Consider the following 14,665-nt stretch of genomic DNA (forward strand, 5'->3'; position numbering starts at 1 on the left):
CCCCCCCCCCCCCCCCCCACAAACATCACATTAGTGTTGGACAAACTAGAAAAATTGGAATGGGTGCAAGGCAAATAACACAAAAGAACCATCAGCTTTAGTTTGTTGTTCCTCAATGGTCTATGTATTTGCTGGAATACCAGTTAATTGTTTGCATTTGGCAGATTTCAAAAGCTTGTTCAGGACCCTATTGATGGCAATGCATGGCATGCGGATCACATTATACCTGTATATAAAGGGGGAGGTAAATGACAAGAGAAACTCTTCCTTCTTCTTGCAAAGTTTTTGTTCAAGGGTCATCCTCTTGAAGTTTTTGATAGATTTGCTCGGATGATCTCTGGTTCTCTCTACTCTCTTTTCTCATTTCTATTTTTGTGCAAGCAATTTTCCTTTCTCTTTCCCCTCGCCCTCTACCTTCCTCTTCCTACTTAGTCCCTTCTTTTTTCTGACCTTTTTATGCATCACGTATCTACTTTTTCACTTGAAAATCCCACTCCCATCTTCTTGTCTTTTGAAATTCTTGCAGGTGAATGTAGGCTAGAGAACATGAGGACATTATGTGTTGCTTGTCATGCTGATGTCACTGCTACTCAACATACAGAACGGCGTTTGACTAGAATTGTGGCAAAGAAGAAACTCAAAGCTGTCATGAGCAACCTCAAAACTATTAATAAACCCAAGCAAAAAGTGGATGAACCAGAGGTGTGTACTTTTCTAGACTTCGCTGGTTAATTAATGTGTAGCTTTATTGAGTTTGCTCTATTCGTCAATAATCATGTGATAAGGTAGTTTGTACACAAAAAGATCTTGGAAACTATAATTGGGCTGGGGATAGTACAGATATTTATCTCAGTGAGTAGGATGTATTTGCAAAATTAATTGTAATTTATATCACTTTGGCCTATTGATGTGACAATCCTATTTGTGGCACACGGTTCTGGGTTGGTGGCATCGTATGCTGTTACTATGAGATTAAGTCCTCTTTTCCATTTTGCTATTTATTTCAGGGTTCACGGCATTCTGATGTTGAAGAGAACAAAGACGAGGATGAACTTCTAGTGAATGTTCCAGGAAGTGCATATTCCATTAGCACTGCAAGTGAAGAACGAGGAAATTCAGAATTGGAAACTAGTGCCAGTAATGTCTTGGGTGAGGCGCGGCATAATGATGTGCTGCCCAGTGCACAGAGCTTACCTTAGTCTTGAGGAAAACTAACTGTAAATATTTTGAGATGTTTATTTTGTTAAAGAAATAGGTAATGTGAGTGAGTTTCTGGATACTTACACGATCTATTATATTATCTGATCAGAATTGATTAGCCAATTGTATTTTCGGACACCTTTGTGGGAAATTTTCCGAGTGATTTGCTTATATATCATGCTGCTTTGTTTTAACTTTTTATATATTCAGTTTCTCGTAGGAAAAGGGTTGAAGTACTGAAAACCTTGTGTATCCACTACATAAAATCATTGATATGGTGTTTGAGACACCATCCTGATGTTTGGTTGGTCTTGAGTAGCTTATTCAATTACATAAGCCGAGTTCTTATTTAGTCTCATAAAACAACATAATCCACTGTAATCCCACAAGTGGAGGGAGGGTTGGAAGATCATGATCACGTCATTAACCTCGAAAATCAACAATTAGATGAATAAACGAAGTTGATGAAATTGGATAGAAGACATTACCTGTACATTTGTAGGGTTGAGAGGCTGTTTTCTCGTAAAACAACATATCTAGTGTAATCCCACGAGTGGAAGGAGGGTTGGAAGACCATGATCATGTCATTAACCTCATAAATAAGCAACTAGATGAATAAACTAAGTCCATGAAATTGGATGCTCCACATGATTGCTTAGCAGAGACATAAGCACTGAAATTTCTCTCAAACTGTGATCACAACTAACATCTCCATCTTCACCCCTACATTTGTAGGGTAGAGAGAGATTGTTTTCGATAGATCCTTTACTCAGAAGGATTAGTCTCATAAAAAACCTATGTAATATGTAGAGCAAATAACTACACTGGATAGGAAGCAGAAACTACAAGCTAATGAATTGCACCATCCTCAAGCCTCCAACAAACTCCTTCAGCTGGCAGATGATGATCAGAGATGCTTCACTTGCCATTATTTACACAACTCCTTTGTTAAGATAATAGACAGAAAGTTCAGGTGGTAAATAAAGCTTTCTTAGGAAAAAAGAGAGTGGCTTTAGAATTTAGTAGTGCAGTAAGATGTCACTAAAATCAAGCAACAGCTGCTGCAGTTGTCTTATTAGCGTTTAAAGGAACCTACATCTTTAAATTTAGCAGTTCCTAACGAATAACCAGCAGTATCTAACTGTAAAGAAGATTACAGTGTCATATACCATGCTTATTTGACATTAAGCACTCAAAAAAATGGATACAACTTAAAGCTATACAGTAAGTAAATTCATAATTCTCCATTCTCATTGCAGGTGACTGCAGCAAAAAACTGCTCTGCTTTATCAAGTACGTCAGTAGATAGTCTAGAGTGTAACATCCATGCAGTTGTGCTCTCTGGCACAGGTGAATTGCTTTTCAGACTCTTGCCTTCACAAGGCTTTACCACTTTGTTCTCTCTTAAGCTTCGGATCCTGGCAGTTCTAGTAGTCAGCAATGGACTACCTCTTTGGGGAAGGACCCGAGCATTGCGACTATTGCGGTTTGACTTTAGTGGGACATCAACTTGAAGATTTTTAGATTCAGGACCCAGCTGAGCAGATGCACCAGCCTCATCTAGTGATGGATTATTAGGTATGGTAAAAGAATTAGCAGAGGGAAGACTACTTCTACAAGCTTTCAGCAAAGCAAGGAGCATATCGGTGCTTAGTTCTTGCTGAATGACATCCTTGTTCTGTTCACATCCAAAGCAGGCAGCAACCATGGTACCCGCCAAGACTGGCATTAACTCTGGATCACTAAAGAACATAAAAGGAAGGTCGCATACCTGTTTTGCACAATCCACAGTTAAATTTCTATTTTTCAGGCAAAGTCTAAGTAGAAAGAAAGATATATGCACCTTGTGAAGAATAGTAGGGCTCTTTCCCCATCGAAGAACAGCTTGGTTTTCAGGATGGAACAATGAAAAATAACCAAGAAGCGGCAATGATTCTAGCAGCAACAAACCAATCTGAAACACAAAACACCCAAATGAAAAAGACTAAATAAATTAGACCTGTACTTTGTCAAGAGGAAATAAACCATGTGAAAACATGAAGCCCAACAATTATACAAAAATCCAATTACTCTCTAATAAGATGCTTGTTTCAGAGGAGAATTCTCATTCTATTCCTGGAATCCAAAAAATGAAAAGTCAAACAAAACTGAAATACCTAAACATCAGAAGGGACTTAATAACTCATTTGAATGAGGGCCTGGTGGTAATTAGGGCCAGTGCTATGAAGTGAGACAGCCAATAACCAAGATCCACTTTTGCTGTAGACCCTGTATGCCTAAGATCTTTTATATTTTATGCGAGTGTAAATATCTTTCCAAGCTATTGTCCATAGGACTTCAAGATCTATCTTAATCAGAGAAGTTCAGGAAGCAGGAGTACTGGCAAAAGACAGAGGCAGATGGAGACTTATCCCTGCTTCAATATGGTGGGCAATATGGAAAGAGAGGAACTCTAGGTGTTTTGAGAGCATAGAAAATAGTGTGCAGAAAGTGAAGCTAAACTGCATTTTACTATTATGTTTTTGGTGTAATCAATTATACTCAAATGATACTGTCTCTATAATTGATGTTTTAGACTCAATTTAGCCATAGAGCAGTAAGAATTTGGGGCTTTTGTATATAAGGTTTCAGTACAACCCATGTACTGTTTTGTGATATAATACAACCTTACCAAGTTCAAAAAAAAAAAAGTTCAGACTTCAGAGGGCTGTTTGATTGCAGACATGCTGTTCTTATCATTCGGACTTCAGTCACGCCAGACAAGTTACAAAAGGTTCCAAACAAAATAAGGTCTATTCAATTCAACCCGTCACAACTTTTAAAAAACATATTTGATGATATAACCGAGAAGTTAGTTAATAGTGCTGATCAATTCAGGCCTTCACAGAGTAAAAGCTTTCAAACCTTGTCTTGTCTTTACTCATCGGTCACAATATGTTTTTAGGAACACCAAGATTTTCTTATATTAAACTTTACTTTGTACCAGAGAAATATAATATATATAAAAAAAGTGGATGTTCCTGAGAAATGCACGACAACCATGGAACAACATACTGACAACTTTTCCTATAGTGCATCAGCTTAAACAATAAGAAAGTGTGAGTTTAGGATCTCTTTCTAAATGAAAACGGACAAAAAAATTTAAATTTTTTTGCACCCAAGGGTGTTGCCCAAGGGCGGACCCACTTGGATTCCAGGGGGGTTCCCCCTCGGCAAAAAATTACACAGTATATATAAGGTAAATTTTCTGTATTTTTGTAGATATATATATTTTGAATCCCCTCAATAACAAGGAGAAACTGATGGCGCAGTGGCAAGTCCCTCTGAAATTAAGCTTCACGTCACCAGTTTGAATCCCTGTGATAGCGTTTTATTTTTTTCTTTTCTAGTTTCAGTTTTTTTTTTTTTTTTAATTTTCAGTTCTGTTTTCCAAGTTTTTTTTTTTTAAAAAAAAAACGTGCTAAAAGTGTGGTTTTAAACCCAAAAGAATTCAAGGTTCCCATTTCTAAAGGATTACACGTTTATACTTTTATTTTTCGAACCCCCTGAACGAAAATCCTGGGTCCGCCACTAGTGTTGCCTAGTGGTTATTGAAGTGGATTGAGCACCATGAGGTCTCAGGTTCATATCTCATCAAAGACAAAACACTAGGTGATTTCTTTCATCTCTTCTAGTCTTGGTGGACAGAGTTACCTAATACCTATTGTTGGAGGGAGGTGGCAAGTATTCCGTGGAATTAGTCGAGGTACGCACGAGCTGGTCCGGACACCACCGTTATCAAAAACAAAAAAAGGACAATTTTTCAGCTTAAAATATGGAAATTTGTGAACCCTCAGGGGTTGGCCTGCTGGCAATTGACTTGAGCCTTGGGGTTTGCTCCCTTTCAAGGTCTCAAGTTCGAAACCCACTAGGTGCAAACAATTTCTGAGGGCCATCGGATTGGGTAAAACCTGAATTAACCATGGTGCACTTGCGGGAAACTCCTTGCCGAGGGCCTGTGCACCCCGGGATTAGTCGGGGCTCAAAGAGACTCGGACACCCGGTGCAAATCAAAAAAAAAAAATAAAAAAAAAATGGAAATTTGTGAGGATCTTTTGATTGTACTTTCTTCCCTCCAACCAAAAGACAGTGGCTTTCCAAGACTAGCATAAACACTTACAACACTTTTCTTATGTTCATTGAATCATCTGAAATGTTCAATCTGAACGCCAAACATGAAACCAAAAGCACCAGAAAGTCACCTGGTCAGTTGCTGTGCCCCATTTGCTTGTGCTATAAGAGAGAAGAAAACTCATCAAGTGAAAAAATTCCATTTTCAGATCTGGTCGGGCCTGTGGTCCAGCAAAGAGAATAAAGAGTTCTTTTTAGCATCTAAGACTTTTAGAGAGAAAGTTGATACAGATAGTGGCAAATCAACTTACTAGCATCTTCTGGATAAAAGATATGTCAACTAATGCTAAATTGTTCAACACCTTCAATACACCAGTTGCCACATCTTCAAAATTGGATGGAAGGACATAGGAGGCCTGCAAAGAAATACAATCAGATATGCAGTAGACACAGAGCTAAGCAGACTATGATCACAAGTAAACTCAAGATTAGGTTTCAGCTTACTTTTTATAAAGCTAGAAGCAACCGATTTTTTATTTTTTTTTATGAAGTAAGTTGTTAGAAGCAACCAACTTTATTGTTAACATATGAGGAGTTTCAAACAATTACTTCCTGGTATTAGAATGACTCGATGTAACATGCTTACGATAGAGAATTGATAAACAAGAACAAAAGTAGCAAACAAATATGACGTTCACGACATCCTAAATATAGATAGACAAGGCCCAGTAAGATTCATGAACTTTTGAAATTGCACAAAATCTAAATCCTGCAGAAAACCTAAAAGCTAGATTTTACAAACAAATTTAATGGTATCCACAAAGTTTTACCTGCTGTTCAGAACATCTATTATTAGCCTGTAATAATACAGCTGTCAACATTGATGGAAGACAAACTAAGCCAGTCTCAGATACAGCTGAAAGAAGAAACTTCACTGCCGGCTTCATCACTGATTCATTTCCACCGATATGACCTTCACTATTATCTCGAGATTTCTTCTCGTCTGTCTGAAGGTTATTGTACGTCACGTTGCTAGTAGATTCCTGCAGTACATCTGCAGTTTCTATGCTAGCAGCAACCAAGTCAACTTTGTCAGAGCTCAGAGCATTTACAACTGCACCCTGATGTTCTTTTATTGTAGGAAATTCATCCAGGGGTCTATCCTCCGGTACATCCGACAAACCCAAGGCTACACCTCCATTTACTCCAGGAAATACCAATTTACTATCATTTTGGGAATTGCACAAAGGAGAAGAAGACTTCAAGTCTGCAGCTTCAGCAAGTTCAATGTCATTCTTTTCATTTCTATGAGTTGATGCACCAGGAAAGTTTTTACATGTTAATGCAGACGTATTTCTGAATCTGAATGTAAGAACTGCCAACAGATTTACACCAAGAAGAATTGATGAAGGGAAAGGAGAACCTTCTACAGGTGGTCTATCATAAAGTGCAAAAAGATCCCGTAACCGGTGAATAACTTGGTATGCAATTACAAGCTCGATTAAACCATCTTGCAGTTGAAGGGAACGTTCATCCGTACTTGTATGACCAATAATTGCTGCTGCTGTCCAAAGGAAACCATCCAGAACTTCAGCCATTAGCTCCAACCTTTCAGTTGATGCCTTACATGTGACCAGGTTGGCAGAAGCAGAGCCATTTGATGAGGCTGCAATTTTGATGTAGGTTTCAAGAGCTGCCGCCAACATGGGGATGATGGGGGGTAGTAGATTTTGCGCAAGAAAATAAGACTTGTTTGCAGCTGCTGAAAGTACAACTTTCAGAAGCCTTAAAAGGAAGACTGTAACCTGGCAGCTTTCTGGTTTTGATGTGTGAGATGCAGGAAGTGCAGAAGCAATAAAATCAACCAGACCAGCTTGACGAGAAGCCTGCAGCTCAGCATCCCTTCCCTCCAAAAACTAGTTACAACACAACGCCAGAAGCAATTAGTAACAAATAATTCATGAAACAAAATTGAACTATTAAATCCACAATAGTTTCAAGAACTTATTCTGGTCAAAATGGTATGTACATTGCAGTTCTTCACAACGGGATAAAGTAACTATTTATCTTAATGCTACTATATTTGTCATTGTGAACAGGAATGCAAGTGAAACAAACTTCACAAGTGTAGTATATCACCTTAATGATTTCGGCAGTTATTAGTCCAAAGCTCGCGGCCCCTTCTTTTCTTGCTTGGCGAAGTCTTTGAAGTTCTTGAAGCCACTTTGCAATTTTCACCCTTGCAATTGCCACTGCAGTTCGATATACAAAACCTGCATTTTCTGTACTGGTTGAAGGTTCAGGACAATCATATTTCAATGCCATAAGTCGTTGGCGGATTTTTTTGATCCTCCGTTTTAACGATTGCTGACTAGTGATGTGTCCAGGAGCAAGCATAGAGCCTTCAGGAGCAAAGCCATTGTTTTCGTTATAATCCTCACAGTTACTGATCGGCGTAGATCTACCTTGAACCTCCTTAGCCACAGAACGACGAAATAATGGTGAAGACTGATCTCTGAAATCCATTGAAGCTCTTTCCCGTATTTGCTCCAGATAAATTTTACGACGCTGTTCACTTTCTCTGAGTCTTTCAGCTAACTTCTGGGCCAGGAGTTCAGCTTCCTCCTGTTGAGCTTTGGCTCGAACCTCCTTTCTCCGCATCTGTTCCATCGTCTTCGCTTCACGTGCGGCACTTGATGCTTTACGCTCCTCTTCCCTTCTTACTTGTGCCTCTTCCTTTTTCCTCTGTGTCTCTGCAAGGCGCTGCAACTTTTCTGCTTCAATTAGTTTCTTGCGTTCCAAGACAGCTTCTTCCCTTGCCATATCTTCTTTCTGTTTAGTTTTCAGCACTTGAAGTTTCTCAGCCCTCCTCAACTCAGAATCATGGAGTTTCTGGCGCAAGATGAGCTTTTTGTTCTCTTCGTTGAGTGAAGTAATGAATCGAACTTCATTTACTTTTATGCTTTCATCACCTGCCCTTCTTACTACTTCAGCTAGGTGAGCTTCATGGCGGGATTCACTACGTTGGTGCCTAGCATACATCACCTCTCGCAATTTCATGCTACGCACAGTTTGCCATTCACTTACACGGTTCAGCTTCTCAGATGTTCGCTGAAGTTTTTGAACTCTCTCATTCTCAAGTTCAGTTCTAATTCTCATTGCACGTGCATGTTTTTCTTCCGCTTCTTTTTTTAAGTCAATAGCTGACTTCTTCTTTTTCTCAGGAGACATGAGTTTGTCGTGCAAAGTGCGTGCACGCTCTGCACTTCTTCTACTCAAGCCAGGTGAATACGAAAAGCGAGATGAAACTCGGTGTGGTGTGGAGAGTACATCTTCCCAGTTTCTCTTCTCCTTCCAAGCATCCATTGATCTCCAGGAGCTTCCATTTCGCTTTTCTTTGTCTCTTTCATAATGTCTTTTCAAGTGATCTATAGGCTTTAGATTTTTCTCATTGTCTCTCCTGTTCTTTCCATTGACAGATGTGGAAACCCCCTCCTTAGGAGGTAATCTAGATGCATGAGAAGCAGACTTGCCCGAGTCAACATGCCTCTTCTCTCTACTCAAATTTCCATGAGAAGGATTTAACGCATTACTCTGCTTCCTACTCTTCTCTAATGATTCATTTGAACAGCTTTTTTTGTCACCTTTCTCATTAAAAGTCTCCAAAACACTAGTACTTCCACAATGATGATCATAACAATTAGGTTCCATTTTCTCCACACCTGTAGCTGACATACTAGCTCTTTCATGTTGAATTTTTCGAAAAGCCTCCAGAGATGAAGCCAGTATTTCTGCCCTATGCGGTGAAGTTGTCATCCGGCGGACCTGCATTCAGAAGAAAGACAGATTTTGTCAAATTAAAAAAGGAGTGTAGATAATCAATGTATCCACGTGTCTTTGTGTGTATGATATGCATTGATACTCCTAAAAGATGCTGCAATTATCCAGGCCCACAGATGAAGCTACTTACCCTATTGCTTTGAAAGCCTTACCACAAACAAAAGAAAAAGATTGGAAAAGGTTGCTTATTTAGAATACAGGAAATTCGAGAAATGGTCACAAGGGCTTTCTCACTTCATTTAGAATGAGAAATTCTTGGGCTGGTGTAAGTTTCCCATTTTAGCTTTTCATTCAATAGCTTTCATTTCCCAAAGTACCTCATATTTCCCTATGTGTCCTTTTCCCACAGAGCTTTGTACTGATTATTAATGACGTAAAAGGCATTTCGTACGCAACACTACAGAAGAGAAGCAGCAAACTGTAAACATCCAGAAACACTTGCACTCCCATCAGCAGGTGTTCCTGTAGTTTCCCAACATGAAAGCACCACACACAATCCCAAGCAGGTCAAGTTTAGTCTGCGCTCTGCTTCACCAATTACTGATAAGCAGAACAGAACTTCAGGATAGAGGCAAAGCACATTTTCAATTTTATATGCTAAATAGATGGTTAACGTCTATGCCAAAATTACATGTTCTTTTCTTTTAGCTGATTTCAGCCTTCTTAAAAAAGCTAGAAATTCCTCCACATTCAGGCAGTGCATCTTCCTTGATGCACTTCTCAGTTATCTTCTTTCCCAGCTATCAAAACTAGTGTGTATTCACTATAATGATTTCAACATTTATTTTTTTCTTCAAGTTCTCTGTTAGTCCTCTTAAACTAACTCTTTGCAGTACATTATAATCTAACAGTTTTCTATTAGTACTGAGAGTTGAGTTCCTAATATTGGCAATTTGGCATTCATCACTGTGCTCATGTTTCTAGCTAATTTCTTTTTTTTGATGACGTATGGTATTTCACTAGAGTGTTTCCGCCTACTTTCTTTTTTTGAGGACATATGCTATTTCACTAGAGTGTTTCTACCAGGGGCGGAGGTACACTATGCTCAGGGTGTCCAATTGGACACCACACTAAAGTTTCTTAGCCCAACGGTATCTTTAGCCCAGCTAAAGCTGACGCGCGAAGGTCCATCATGCATGCACGTACGCGTTCGAATCCCAGTTGCTGCATATTTGATTTTACATTTTCAAAAAGCTCATAATTAATTTCTAAATTATAGTTAATAAATCAGTTATGTTTTTAATAATTCAAAACTAATATTATCTATTAAAAATCTTAAATTAGAGACCTAATCATAGTTAATAAATATGTTATTTTTTCAATAATTCAAAACTCATATTATCTAGTAAAATAATCTTAAATTAGAGACCTACAACTTAAAAATATAACAAAAAAAATAAAAGCATAGTAGTCATTAAATTTTAATAATTTTTTTCTTTTCACTAAAATATTAAATAAAATTTAAAAGTAATTATTTAATTTAAAGTTAATAAGCAAGTTCTAATTTTTTTTCCATAAAGCCACTAAAAGTGTAAAAAGGCTCTATATAGAATTTCTTTTTAGAAAAACTCGTTTGATTTTACTCTTTATTTTTCATATCTTGTTGTTAAGTCACCAAAGGTTAGTGAAATCATGAAGTATAAAAGTGATTTCATTATAAACTGAATTTTCTCTCTTTTTTTTTTTTTTTTTTGTGTTCATTCACTTCCTATAAAATAAACATGAGCAATCAAGCTAAATTTTATGGAATTTGATTTTAAAATTTTTAATATATTTTGAATTAAAAAAATTAGTTGTTAATGTTACGTAGTTTGATTTCAAAATTTTAGTGCACCCATCGTCAAATTATTTTTTTAACATATGCGATTCTTGGATACCCTTCGTGAAATTTCTGGCTGGTTTCTTTTCTACCTAATTTCTTTTGAGTAAAATTTTGTATCTCAGGTTTAAGGGGGGGAGAAGAGAATCTTGTCCACTGTGTGAGAAACTCCAAAGTTATCTAGCCGTACTTTAAGTTGGCAATACTCCATCTGTAATTTCATGTTGTCCCTCAAGGTAAATAAAAGTTGGTCATTACTAGCCAGGGAACTCCAGATACTGCTTCAGCAAGAACAACAATCATGCAAAAAGAATCTCACTTCCCCACAACAAATAAAGGAAATGTGTGAACAAAATCATTTTTCCTCTAATAAGGTCCCGAAGAGGGTGGCCCTTTCATTATTGTTCATCCAATATTATATAATAAGTAATATTGAATTATAAGGAAATATCAGAAGTATTTGAAAGACGGGATAATTCTTCCATTTAAAGAGTTGAAGGACTTCCCAGGCCCAAACTGTGTGTGCTGCAGTACCCCAAACAAGGTAAAGTTAGCATCAATTGATATATACCTTATGCCAGGGGAGTTAGAATAATAATGACTGGTCAGCAGATATTTTAGATATGCTTGCATATATTCATATTGCAGTTTTTCAACTTGCAAATGGCAGATATTGATTTATTTATGTGATAATGTTTTAGGGTATCAATACAAAACATTGAAAGATGAGACAAGATAGAGTACTAACCTCCCATGACAGAGCATGTGGTCTGCGATGGTTAGACTTCATGGTAAAAGATGTTCCATCAGTCGCGTGAGAAGTGGATTTTTTCAGTCTCTCAAATTCCTCCACTCTTGAGCTCAATTCTTTAAAATCAGATGTGGCTTCTTCAAGAACAAGAATGGACTCTTTTGTTTGCTCCAGGTCACATTCCAGTTCACAGAGTAGGTAGAGTTCATCTACAGCCCGATTAAGATTCTCAAAGAGAAAGCACCATAGGCGTTGCCTGAACCTTTCTTTACTTTCACCACTGTCTTCAGCATCAATACTGCTCGAATTAGTTTTAGATAAATCCTCAATGATTGAATTAACTCGTTTGTTCCTGAACTCTTCATTAGAAGATGCCAGAAAGGACTGCCCAATGTTTCCTGATCCTCCTTTAGTAGGTGATAGTGACTTAGGATTCTGGGAGACCATCACTGTTTTTATATTCTGATCAAGACTAGGCACTTCAGGGATTTCCATGCAAGCTTCTTCAGATTCGACAGTGCGCATACCTACGCCACTAGGCCCTTCTCTGGCAGCACATTTAACCTTCTCACAAGTGTCACCTTTTTCAAGCTGGGTATAAGCAGCAGTAGCGTTAACATCTTCTGAAGGTAGTTCCTTCATATTTGGAGACAAAGGATGAGAGTCGAGAATTTGATGGTTTTCATCCTCAGTGGTTGCAACCAATCTATTTTTCTCTAGATCAGTTATAGAAGTGTGTGCAAAAGAATCATTTGTTTGATCAGTTCTTCTACTAAGAAGATCATGATTTTGAATGTCACCAAACTTAATTTCTGCTTGGGCAGTACTTCCAAAAGGAGAGGGTAGACCTCTATCATCCAAGTCACCCCACTTGATTTTTGGTAGGACCTCATGGTTAATTCTTTGAGAATGTTCCCTACTGATTCCTTGATTCGAATCTGTTGAAAAACCTAAACTAACAGAAGTACTACAATGACCAACTACACATTTATCGTGCACAATCACTGCATCTTCCTTCAGAACTGACATTACGCCATCACGTATAATACCAGGGCGACTTCCTTTTGAATGCCGAACAGACGATTTAAGATCCTCATTTTTTACAGCCAATGATGGCTGACTCTCTGGATGGCCAGAAGCAGTTCCTTGAGATGATCCTCCAACCCAACCATGCAGCGAAAACTTTGAACTGTTTCTGTTGTGCTTCTGCACAACAAGTTCACACATTGATTAACAAATAGTCTAAAGGATCCAAGAATATGAAACAATCCAGGCTAATTCACCATTTTCTTCACTAAATGGTCCAATAATATTATCCCCAATTCTAAGGCAACCCACTAATCCAATTTCAGAAACATACTGAAAATGATTAAATCTTTATCGATAACTAAGATATAACTAATCCATCTACATGAATTCAAGATTTTAATCCAAAATAATACCTAAAACACCAGATTATCAGGCTGTACTTTCTTGATTTAGGCCCATAACACAACTTAAACGCGGTTCTTGATGATTTCTGTTATAATTAGTAAACCCCATTTTTCTTAATCATCTTTCAGCTTAAAGATAAAAATTAAAATGATTCAATTTAACAAAAAGTTCACACCTTTTTCACTTGCATCCATCCAGAACCTTCTTGACTATCCCCTCCTTCATTTCTCTCCATCCGAACCTCAAAATTACCTCCTTCAATAAATATCGGCTGAAAATTTGATTTTGATATAAATAAACAGTCAGGGAGAAAGAATTTTCCAAAGAAGTTTCGTGGAAAACTCCAAAGAGCTAAACTTTTAAGGGCTACTTTTCTTCCTTTTTCATTTTTTGAATTTCTAGGGTTTTTTTAGGGTGAGTAGTGAGGACCTCCATTAAAGAACCTAACTGCATAAGAGAATGTGTGAAACCAATTTTTTATTCGGAAGCATTGTTCTGTGAGGAAGAAGATGGTGTTTTCGGGACTTCTTTTTTCACTAATATATCCTCTAATTTTGTCCATTTTGACATTTATGTCCTCTTTTTTTTTTTTTTTTCAAGTACACAGAAAACTACTTAAAACGAGTAACTAATAGTCTGTTTGGTCAAGTTTTAACCGAAAGCAAGTGTCATATTTGTTATGGTTGAGCATTTAAATACGTGGATTTTTATTAGATATTTTCGATAAATATTTTGGAATTCATTTGACGTGTTATCAAGCGTACATTACGTTAAAATAGTTAATAGCATAAAATGTATTTCCTCGTGTAATTATACACATGAGTATGAATTGAAACAAATAAAGATTTTATGATTTATTTGTGGCAAATATGTATAGCAGAATATATTTTAGTAGTTAACGTATCTACAAAATGAGTTGTGAGAGTATATGTAGAAAACTTATCAAAATTTCAAGTTAAAAATATCTCATAAAAACATTTTATCATATATGCAACTTAAATAAATCATAGTTTAAGTGTTTAAATAAAATTCACATGTAAATTTAGAGATAGTCGATGTTCTATCTTTTTTTAACCAAATCTTTCATATTACATGTTTTCTCTGTGTCAATTTATATAATACTATTTGATTGATAGAAAATTCAGATAAAATAATACATATTTAGAGCTAAATATAAAATAAATCAAATAAAGAAAAAATAAATGGAAGTACTTAAATTGCAATAGAGAGAATATTAATTATTGAAACTTTAAAATAATTAAACTTGTCGGAGATTTTAAAAAAAAAAAAAAATCGAAGGAAATTACATTTGTACCCCCTCTAGTTCCTAAGTGGGACCTTGTTGAATTACAAACTTCTGGGGGAGGTGGTAAGTTTGGTGTACTAAAAAAGAAAACATGTATTTATGTACTAACGTAATAAGTTCGGTTAAATTTAATAATTTTTATTAAATATTTAGAAACAACTTTTTAAAATTTTATATTTAGTAAATTATTAAATTATTACATTTT

At 36.8% G+C, this 14,665-nt stretch overlaps 2 protein-coding genes across 2 annotated transcripts in view; one reads left to right on the forward strand and one right to left on the reverse strand.

Moving 5' to 3' along the window:
- The window catches only part of LOC125858492 (uncharacterized), a 16,280-nt gene extending 14,841 nt beyond the window's left edge, over positions 1 to 1,439 (forward strand). The window contains exons 22-24 of the mRNA XM_049538281.1: positions 165 to 244; positions 527 to 702; positions 1,008 to 1,439. Coding sequence (XP_049394238.1) covers positions 165 to 244; positions 527 to 702; positions 1,008 to 1,199 — 448 coding nt within the window. The 3' untranslated portion in view covers positions 1,200 to 1,439. The remainder of the gene's footprint in view (positions 1 to 164; positions 245 to 526; positions 703 to 1,007) is intronic.
- A 752-nt stretch (positions 1,440 to 2,191) lies between these two features.
- Positions 2,192 to 13,657, reverse strand: LOC125857780 (uncharacterized). Its single transcript, XM_049537422.1, has 8 exons — positions 13,330 to 13,657; positions 11,718 to 12,926; positions 7,450 to 9,135; positions 6,141 to 7,226; positions 5,622 to 5,726; positions 5,442 to 5,531; positions 3,044 to 3,154; positions 2,192 to 2,971 (listed from the first exon to the last, which is right to left on the reverse strand). The coding sequence occupies exons 1-8, from the start codon at positions 13,387 to 13,389 to the stop codon at positions 2,435 to 2,437; spliced, it is 4,884 nt and encodes a 1,627-aa protein (XP_049393379.1). The 5' UTR covers positions 13,390 to 13,657; the 3' UTR covers positions 2,192 to 2,434.
- Positions 13,658 to 14,665: the final 1,008 nt, after the last annotated feature.

The sequence above is a fragment of the Solanum stenotomum genome, chromosome 3 (assembly GCF_019186545.1).
Source record: "Solanum stenotomum isolate F172 chromosome 3, ASM1918654v1, whole genome shotgun sequence".
NCBI lineage: Eukaryota > Viridiplantae > Streptophyta > Magnoliopsida > Solanales > Solanaceae > Solanum > Solanum stenotomum.